Consider the following 9,514-nt stretch of genomic DNA (forward strand, 5'->3'; position numbering starts at 1 on the left):
ATTCTTGCCTGGAGAATCCCATGAACAGGAGAGCCTGGAGGGCTACAGTCCAAAGTGAAAGTGAAAGTTTAGTCAGTCGTGTCCGACTCTTTGCGACCCCATGGATTATAGACTACCAGGCTCCTCCGTCCACAGGATTTTCTTCCCGACACAGGGATTGAACCTGGGTCTCTCACATTGTAGGCAGACACTTTACCATCTGAGCCACCAGGGAAGTCCCAAAGGGTTGGATCAAAGGGTTGGACATGACAATGCACGCACTAGTGAAAACAAGAAGGACAAGTTTGCTTAAACTGGCAGTGAACTGAATGGCAACCAGCGGCTATCTACCTAAAATGAGAAAGAGTTCTGTAAGATCAAATCCACTTTATTGGATGAATTTTCAGCAGTGCAATGCTGTTCTTTTTAATGAGAAGATTGACAAGTCCTACACAGGGAGGAAGAGATTTGACATAGGAGTTAAGGAGATGTGTTTAGCAAAAACCGAGTTGAGCAGAATTAAGTGGCTTCTTCCCCAAAGCAATAATTCCCCATCTAATCTCTTTTCACAGCTCATTAATTCCCTTGGAATCAGAAAAAGGTGTTTCCCAATTATCCTGCCATGGGAGAACATTGCTGGTGGATGGAAGCTGATGTCCACAGCATGGCACACACAGGGGCAGCCAGGAGAGGTGGGGCTGTCTTCCTTCCTTCTTCCTTCCTTCCTTCTTTCCAGGGAGCCCGGAAGCTGCCCTGAGGGTAGGGGTTTATGCAGGACAATGGCCCATCTGTGTTTGGGAGGCTCTGCTCTGGGCCCCATGGTCCTCTGATTATCTATGGCCTTGAGCAACTGAATTAACATCTCTGAACCTCAGTTATCTCTTTTTTTTTTTTCCCTCAGTTATCTCTTTGGCAGCAAGGGGTTCCTAAGAGTTTCTCAGCAGGCTTTTGAGAATTAAGCATCATCTTCCAGGCAAAGGCCTAATCCATGGGCACATAGTAGGTGCACAGTAAAGGGTGTTTGCCCAAAGATGTGTTCAGGGCATATTTTTAGGTGAGAGCAGGAGACTCTGAAGATGGGGGGAGTTGTTTTAGTTTGGGGCAACTTCAATACAGAAATTTCGAGTGTCTGTGGCTGCCAACTCTTGGGAGACACAGGGCTGAGACGTGCTGGAAGCCAGGCATGGGGCCAGAGTGTGACAAAAGGTGCTGGCTATTACCGGTCACGAGCAGGAGAGCTCTTCCCAGATGGACGAGAGCTCCTTCCCCTCCCTCAAAGCCAGCTGCTGCAGCCAGGACCTCGACCAGCAGAAGGAATTGACAGGAAGTGGGCTGACTGCACAGGGAGGGTGGCGACTGGAGGGGAAAGTCATGGGCAAAGCTTGTTCAACCCGACCTGGGAATGGGGGTCTTTGGGCAAGGCTGTGGAGACCCAGCAGGTGTCAGATGGATGCTGAGAGGATGAGTGGAGACTTACCTTCTTCTGAGCTCCTGGGGGCTTCGCCCTTACAGGGGATGGTTCCAGAGCAGAAGCACATGGAAGCTGAGGCAGGAGGTCAGCTCCCAAGGCTTTAGGGTCTGACCGATGAGAATTCTTTGGGATTTTGGAAGTGCTGAGGCTTGTGACAGCCACCTTGCAGCCAGCCTGGCTCACCTCTCTGTGACCCATCAGAGGTGATGTGTGTGCTCAGAGCCGTGTGGCTAAGGGCTGGGACTCATAGGTGGCTTGTGGGTAGATGAAGTGTTTTTAAAGTGATCCTCTGAGGTTCTAACCTTCATCAGACTCTACATTGAGTGAGTCCATGTTGATACGAGAACTACCAGAAAACGACTTGTGGAGTGTTTCAAACTTTAGTTTGATCAGTTTGTCACCATGAAGGATTGCCTGGGGATACAAAAGGCAGCCTTCTTGCCTTTGAATTTTCTTGAGAAATAGCAGCTAAGGTGCACAGTGGGATTGCTACCCGATTCATACCGGTGCAGGGGGCTCTGGCCCCTCTGGGGGCTTTCCAAGAGGATGGTGCCCATTGCTTCCTTTCCTGAGGCTCCACCATGTCTGCAGTTGGCTGAAACATGATGTGGCCTGGGTTTGTGGGGGCTACCGCAGAGCTAGGACACAGGGGAGTGACTCATGTGGCCACTTGGGTTGCTAGGTGCAGGCAGGTGTGAAATAGCCCAGGACTCAGCCCGGCTGCAAGGCCTACTTCTCCTGTGGTTTTCCCATCCTTGCTAACCTGCCTCACTGAACGCTCTAAACCTGCAGGCACTGATGGGTTTTGACAAAGGCAGCATTTAGATCTGGTGGGGGTTGGGGGAGGGCAACAAAACAGTCCTGCAGTGCAAGCCTTGGATCTGGTGGGCTGAGGATGGGCACCCACTTCACAGTTCCAGCTATAGCTCCCCAAGACCCCCAAGGCATCTAGTCTTAGTGCGCCAGGTTGCCTGCTCTCCTTTCCTTTCCCTGGAGGACAGGATTCCAGCCCATTCCTGGTTCCTTCCATGACCTGCTTCATTACAGAGGGATGCCTGCCTGGAGTCAGGACTCACCATCAGCTTGTAGCGAAGACCCTGCTCTTTGCTGCTTCCTGGGCCCCCCTCTCCAGATCCATCCCCTTGCCTGAGAACCGGGTCCCTTCCCCTGAGTGTGGCCACCTGCCTCCTCTTCTCTGCAGCCCCAGTACCCGGAAAATCCAGCCTGTGATCCAAACCCAGCCCCTCTGGCTTGGCCTTAACTTCCTACTCTTACTCCCTGGGGAGGTGCTTTGCATTCGGGGCAGGAAGAGGCGTCCCTTTTCAAAGCTCAGCCAACAGCTCTGCCATGGTGGTGGGGAGGCCTCCACAGTTCTGTGGCCGGAACTTCTGCATCTCTCCAGGTCTAGATCAGCTGATCAGAGGCCTGTCAGCATCCACAAGCCAGATGTGCCCCATCACCATGACAGCTGCGGCATCTGTCCATCCTCTTCCTGCGCCTCCAGGCTGAAAGGGAAAGCCTTCTGCCATTGTTGGTTTTTTTGGCAGCACCACTTGGCCTGTGGGATTCTAGTTCCCCAAGAGGGATCCAGCCTTCAGCAATGAAAGCACAGAGTCCTAACCACTGGGCCGTTAGGGAAGTCCCATGGCTTGCTGTTTTTGAGGCTCTTCTCCATTCAGCGCTCTCTTAATGTTCACCCCTTCTCTGATTCTCCACGTTTGCAAGGTGAGGATGGCCATCCTTCCTGCCCTCCCAGCCCAGTCACCTCATTAGACCCCCAGCTGTCAGAGAGGAGACCCAGGGCAGCAGCTCCAGCTCAGAGTCCCCCACTTCGGCTGGAAGGTGACACCAGCCCTATAGGGACTTCTCCCCGTGCCTCACGTCCCTGCTTCACCTGGTAGCAAAGCTTGAAGTCGGCGATCTTGGTGACAGCTGGTGCCGCTGTTCATTTTAAAATTCAGGTTTTGTTTGCCTTTCTCTGTGTGTCTTCCCTCCCCCTCCCTGCTTCAGCAGCGACTGGCTCATCTTGCCCTCTGACCACAGCGTTCTCCCTGGATGGATCGCACCATGGGCTCTGAGACTGTGCGGGAAACCACAGTGAAGGTGAGAAGCACTTTGAGATTCTTGGGGCCAGACGTCCTAGCACAGGTCCAGCTGCCGGGAGTCTCTCTTTGGTGGGAGGTGCAGGCACGGTGTGGCTGGGGCGGCCAGGAAGTGACCCCCGACTAAACCTCACCCTAAGGAGAGCAGTGGTCTGCAGGCTACATCGGACCCACAGAACACGGCGGGGAAAGCACGCACTTCACAGGTAATGCTGAGATCTGGTGGCGAGGTCCTTAGCGCTGAGTGGTCACTGGTGGCAGATTTGCAAGGAATTGCTATGTGACCTGAACCAACGAGGTCTGTGAGCTCCACTGGGGACTGGTGATTGGAGCTTCCAGACTGGAGGGGTCTCTCCACCCTGAATCCACAACAGGCTCCACAATGGCCGGAATGAGGGGAAGGGGGCAGCAGCCTTCTCTGGGTGTCAGCCCTCGGTGGGAGGGGGCTTGCCGGTTGGTCTGTGAAACCCCAAAAGGAAGGTGATTCGGGCCAGTTGGCAGAGAGAGGTGTGAGGACAGAGACCACCTGGGCATTTCACTGTGAGACAAGCCCTCCTGGCCTGGCCCTTAGCCCGTGTGACCGGGGCCAGGGAGAAGAGACAGCACTGCCATGGGAACCAGCTGGAGGCCATCTGCTCCAGTAGGTCCTGCCTCGGAGGTGCCAGGACTGGGTTACTGCTCCTCTCCATAGAGCCTTAAAGGCTCCTGGCCACGCCCACCCCCAAAACAGCACACTCAGCACATTCACCCAACCCAGCCCACTCAGCCCTTCAACCCCAGCCCTGCAGCCTCCATGCTCATGAGAAAGGAGCACAGCGGGGGTGAGGGGAGGTCATGGGGAGAGTGCCGTCCTCACGCAGAGACCTTGGTTTCCTGGGACCCACTCAGACCCTCAGGCTCTTCCTCTCCCTCCCGCTCCGCCTCTGCACCCAGCTCTGCTCCAACGCAGCCCGCCGGCAGTGGGGGGCTGGGGAGGTACTGCAGGAGCCGGCCTTCCCGCTTCATTTCTGCCAGCTCCTTGGCACAGCAGCTGGGCGTGTTGGTTTCATAGGTGTCGTGGAAGGTGTTGTAGTCCACCTCATAGAAGCCCTTTTCCAAGGTGAGGACTGGTGTGAACCGGTGGCCCCAGAGCACCTCGGTATCCATGTAGGAGCTCCGTGCTTGGCAAGTCATGCCTGGGTGAACAGAGGGCACGTGTATTAGGAGTGGCCACAGCCTTCCATCCATAATCCATCCATCAGTCCATCATCCATCATCCTTCTATCCATCCATTCATCATCTTTCATCCATCTGTCCATCTGTGCATCTATCCATCATCCATGCATCCTATCATCCATCCATTCATCCATCCATCCTATCATCCATCCATCATCTTTCATCCATCTATCGACCCACCCATCCACCCACCCATCTGTCCATCATCTTTCATCATCTCTCCATCATCCATCCATTCATCCACCAATCCATTCATTCATCACTGATCCATCAGTCCACCCATCCAATTATCCACCCAGTCATTCATCAAGCATATGCTGAATATCGGCTTTGTGCTAAGCATGATCTAGACATAAAGCTGAATAAGACACAACCCTTGTCCTGAAGGAGCTCAAGGTGTGATGGAGGCAGAAAATTAGAAATTAACAATGCAAGGTTGTGGAGTAGGTTTCTGGAGACTGGAGTGAATAATTCAGGAATGGACATGGTTCCTGCACATGCATTAAGTTCTAGAAGACTGAGACAAGGAAAGACGAGGAAAGTTTGAACAAAAATAAAATCAGAGTGGCTCAACCCAGAGAAGCTGACAGGCATTTATAATACACGGGGTTGTTTGGGGTGGATCCATATGGACAAAAGCCTACACGTGTGTACACACGCACACACACACACACACACACAGATCTGTGTGCACACACACACAGCATGACTCCTTGGTTGGAGCATGCTCCAATGCCCCCATTCCCTGTCGGCTCAGCCCTGGCATGCCTGTGTTATTTTTAGGTGTTGCTTTCTCTCCAGAGAGGACAGTTTTGTTTATGGATGAGGACACCTCTGTCCTCAGGGTCACAGGGAAGCAGTTTTCTGATATTTAATCTTTTGGCTGAGGAAGGTCCTAGCTTGTGCTCTTTGGAAACTGAAGGAAATGTCTGCTTAGCACCACCCTCCCCCCAGTTTAAACGTTCTCTGGCAGGGTTCTCATGCACCCCAGACCCACAGAGCACCAGGTGTCCCCAGTGCACCCCACATGCTCTCGGCTCGTGGGGTCCCGCCTGCTCCAGATGTCTCCCCTCAGTCCTTGGACAACCCCCAGCTCAGCAGAGGTGTAGAAACCCACGCGGGGCACTGACCAGTCCAGACATGAGCCAAAGATCATGAGGCTTGGGGGCCTCAGGAAACACAGTGAGACGGGACCTCCGTGGGTGCTTTGGACCAAACCTCCTGGGGTCTTCCTGCCCTTCTTCTGTCCCACGTCTTGGAAGGGGGCTGTTCAATGACGAAACCCACCCGTGTGCCTGGCAGTCATCTTCCAATGCATTGGGAAAGGACAGAATACCTACTCTGGGTGGCAGGCATTGTGCTTCACATACACTCCTCCATTTCATTGTTTAACCCTCCTCCCTTGTGGGCCTCTGAGGTCTGTTATCTTCATCCTGCTGGCGAGTGGAGCCACCTGCCCAAACTCACACGTGCAGGCTGCGCAGAATTGCGCTGGTCAAACCTCAGCCTGAACTCACAGCCTGTGATTGGTTCTGTGAATGTGGTAACCAAGCTGCTAAAGTGGCTGAGATCAGAGCCCATGTGGGTGGCGGTCTCCCTCTCTTTTCTCCCCGCACAATTGGAGTGACCCAGGTCCTGGGAAGAGAGGAGGGCAACCAGATGGGGCAGGTCAACTGAGGGACCTGACTCTGAGGAGTCACGCCGGGAGAGGTCAGCGAGTGGCAGTGAAGGGCCGGGGGAGAGAAGTATGGTACAGCACTGCCTTCCTATCTGTCCCCACATTTCTGAGCTGACCTGTGTGGCCTCGAAATGGAGCTCTTTTCCCAGAATCTCAGCCCGTGTTCTGGTCTGACCCTGCCTCCAAGGATGGCATGACCTGCAAGCTCCCAGCGGTGGGAGGAGAGTCTGCCTGCAACCCCCATCCTGTTTCCGGGGTTCCCCGGCTGCCACCATATGCCGCCTGGCCAGCCCGAGTCCCCAGCAGATGGCCGAGCAGCTCCCCCCGCCCAGGTCCCTGGAGCCTGTTCACACCCCAGAGGTTTTGCTCCGCTCGGGAAGGTCTGTCTGTGGGCTACCCCATCTGAGCCGCCCACCCAGCCCCCCAGGGAGGCCAGGAAGGCTTGTTTGGCCACCTTTGTGCCAGGCCCCCAAACTTATGGAGGGCATTGTGGTGTGGCTGACAAACTCTAGATGCCTGAGTGAAGCCCCAAATATGACAGACCCTCCTGTCTGCATGAAGCAGCTTCCACATCTGTGAAACAGGGTCGAAGCCAGCCCCCCAGTGCCGTTGCTAGATTAGAAAAACATGTATAGTCTCAGCTCCAGTGAGTTTTCTATGAGTCATCCTTAGGGCCAGGCCAGGTGCTCAGACGCCTCTGTGAGTGAGAAAGGAGGGCAGGAAGAAGTGGGGAAGCAGAGGAGGGCCCACACAGTTAGCGGGGCTCCCTTGCCCAGGGAGTGTGGTGAGGATACAGACTCCCCCAGGCCTTGGCCTCCCTGAACCCCGCACAGAGCTAGGAGGTGGGACGCGCTCGGCTTCCATGAGTCAGTCGCCGGGCAGGGAGGTGCTGGCCGGACACGGGTGGGTGTGATGCACTGTCTTCTGCACACACCCGTGTTCACAGAGCCCCTTCCGCAGGGAAGCTGAGGGGCAGCCTGCCCCACAGGGGCCCAAGGGTGTGGGACTTGGGAGTCTCTCCCAGAAGAGGATTCTGTGACTTTGGGAATCACCCTGTCCTTGCCTCTGGTGGCGATGCACATGTAAAGAACTGCCACATCCTCCTGCAAGAAGCCCGTTCACCTTTGTTCAACCCAGAGTTTCTCAGAGTTATGTGCTCACAGAACCCCCTTTGGGTGATACCTGCTCCAGGATCGGGGGGAGGGAGGGAAGGACAGGTGCTGTAGCCTGTTGGAAACCAGTGCTGGCTTTGGATCACCTGGCTTTGACCTGCATCCTGGCTCAGTGACTTAGGAGCACTTGCCCTTCTCTGTCTGTTTTTACACCTGTATGTGAAGGAAAACCATCTCACTCAATGAGCTTAGAGTGTGCTTAGAGTCTAGACCATGCCCAGACATTGGGCGGGTTCAACACACGTTGTGTTGTGGGGGCGCACGCCTAGTTGTGTCTGCGCGCGCTTAGTTGTGTCTGACTCTTTACGACCCCATGGACTGTAACCCACCAGGCTCCTCTGTCCATGGGATTTTCCAGGCAAGAATACTGGAGTGGATTGCCATTTCCTATTCCAGGGGATCTCCCCAACCCAGGGATCAAACCCACATCTCCTGCAATGGCACTTGGGTTCTTTGCGATGGAGCCACCAGGAGGTCCCAACACACATTATCTGCTCTCATAATTCCATCCTGAAAATCACCATTTGGGGGATGGGGCTGACTGAGCTGCTGCCTTCAGGCTGCACCTTCTGGAATCAGCAGGGGTCTGAGCGCCAGGGCAGGGGCGGAAGGGGCTGGGGAGGAAGAGGGGCCGGAGAGGCTCACCTGTGGCCTCCACCATCCCTTCCAGGATGACCACGACCTCGAACTCCTCCTGGGTCAGCTGGGCCCGTGACATCTCCCAGAAAGGGCTCTTCTCGTTGATTTCGTGGCAGATAATGAGCGGGGAAACCAGGAAGAGGCGGTCGTCCCCCGTGTCGAAGCCCACGTTGATGTCGGTCTGGTTCAGGGGGATGAACTCGCCCTCCTTGGTCTGCCGGGACTTGATGAGCTTGGCGCGGATGGAGGCCTCCACGATATGCGAGTTACGGAGGTCGCCCACCCGGAACATGAGACAGAGCTTCTCGTCTCGCAGTGAGATGACGGCGTTGTTGGAGAACATGAGGGTCTCAGCTCTCTTCTTGGGCTGGCTGATCTTGACGAACATGCACCCCACCATGAAGGCGTTGACGATGGAGCCGAGGATGGCCTGGACCAGCAGGAGGACGATGCCCTCCGGACACTTCTCTGTGATCACCCGAAAGCCGTAGCCGATGGTGGTCTCCGTCTCGATGGAGAACAGGAAGGCGGACACGAAGCCGCTGAGGTTCTCCACGCACGGGATCCACTCCCGGTCCCCGACGTGGTCCAGGTCACCCCGGATGTAAGCAATGAGCCACCAGATGAACCCGAAGAACAGCCAGGTGATGGTGTAGACCATGGTGAAGACAAGCAGGTTGAAGCGCCACTTGAGGTCCACCAGGGTGGTGAAAAGGTCGCTCAGGTAGCGGTAGGTCTCCTGGACGTTGCCGTGATGGACGTTGCACTTGCCGCTCTTCTCCATGTAGCGCTGCCTCGGCTTCTTGCCCTCTGACAGAAGGCGCGTGCGGTCGGTGGCAATGGGGATGTAATCTCGGGCCTGTTTGGGAATCTTCTTAGGGTCCCTGGGAGTGACCCCAATCTCCATATCCTGGTTCATGGCATTCCTAGAATCGCCAGCCATGACTGGGGTGCATTGAATTAAAAAAGACACTGTCAGATGGCCAATAAGCAATGGAAAGATGCTCAATGTTGCTAATTATAAAAGACAGGCAAATCAAATCTACAATGAGGTACCTACCACCTAACACCAGTCAGAATGGCCATTGCCAAAAAGTCCATAGATATTAATAAATGCTGGAGAAGATGTGGAGAAAAGGAAGCCCTCCTACGAAGCTGTGGGTGGGAATATAAATTGCAGCCACTATGAAAAACAGTATGGAGTTTCCTCAAAAAACTAAACAAGGAGCTGTCATATGATCCAGCAATCCCATGCCTG

General features: G+C 54.7%; 1 protein-coding gene across 1 annotated transcript; it reads right to left on the minus strand.

Moving 5' to 3' along the window:
- Positions 1 to 4,404: 4,404 nt before the first annotated feature.
- Positions 4,405 to 9,199, minus strand: KCNJ5 (potassium inwardly rectifying channel subfamily J member 5). Its single transcript, XM_061159048.1, has 2 exons — positions 8,263 to 9,199; positions 4,405 to 4,727 (listed from the first exon to the last, which is right to left on the minus strand). The coding sequence occupies exons 1-2, from the start codon at positions 9,197 to 9,199 to the stop codon at positions 4,405 to 4,407; spliced, it is 1,260 nt and encodes a 419-aa protein (XP_061015031.1).
- Positions 9,200 to 9,514: the final 315 nt, after the last annotated feature.

This window comes from Dama dama, chromosome 2, assembly GCF_033118175.1.
Source record: "Dama dama isolate Ldn47 chromosome 2, ASM3311817v1, whole genome shotgun sequence".
In the NCBI taxonomy this organism is placed as follows: Eukaryota; Metazoa; Chordata; class Mammalia; order Artiodactyla; family Cervidae; genus Dama; species Dama dama.

Excerpts from the sequence above, each read along its gene's own strand:
- KCNJ5 (XM_061159048.1), bottom strand. The coding sequence starts at position 9,199 with ATGGCTGGCGATTCTAGGAATGCCATGAACCAGGATATGGAGATTGGG. Across the intron at positions 4,728-8,262 it reads AGGGATGGTGGAGGCCACAG|GCATGACTTGCCAAGCACGG; the intron begins GTGAGCCTCTCC and ends CTGTTCACCCAG.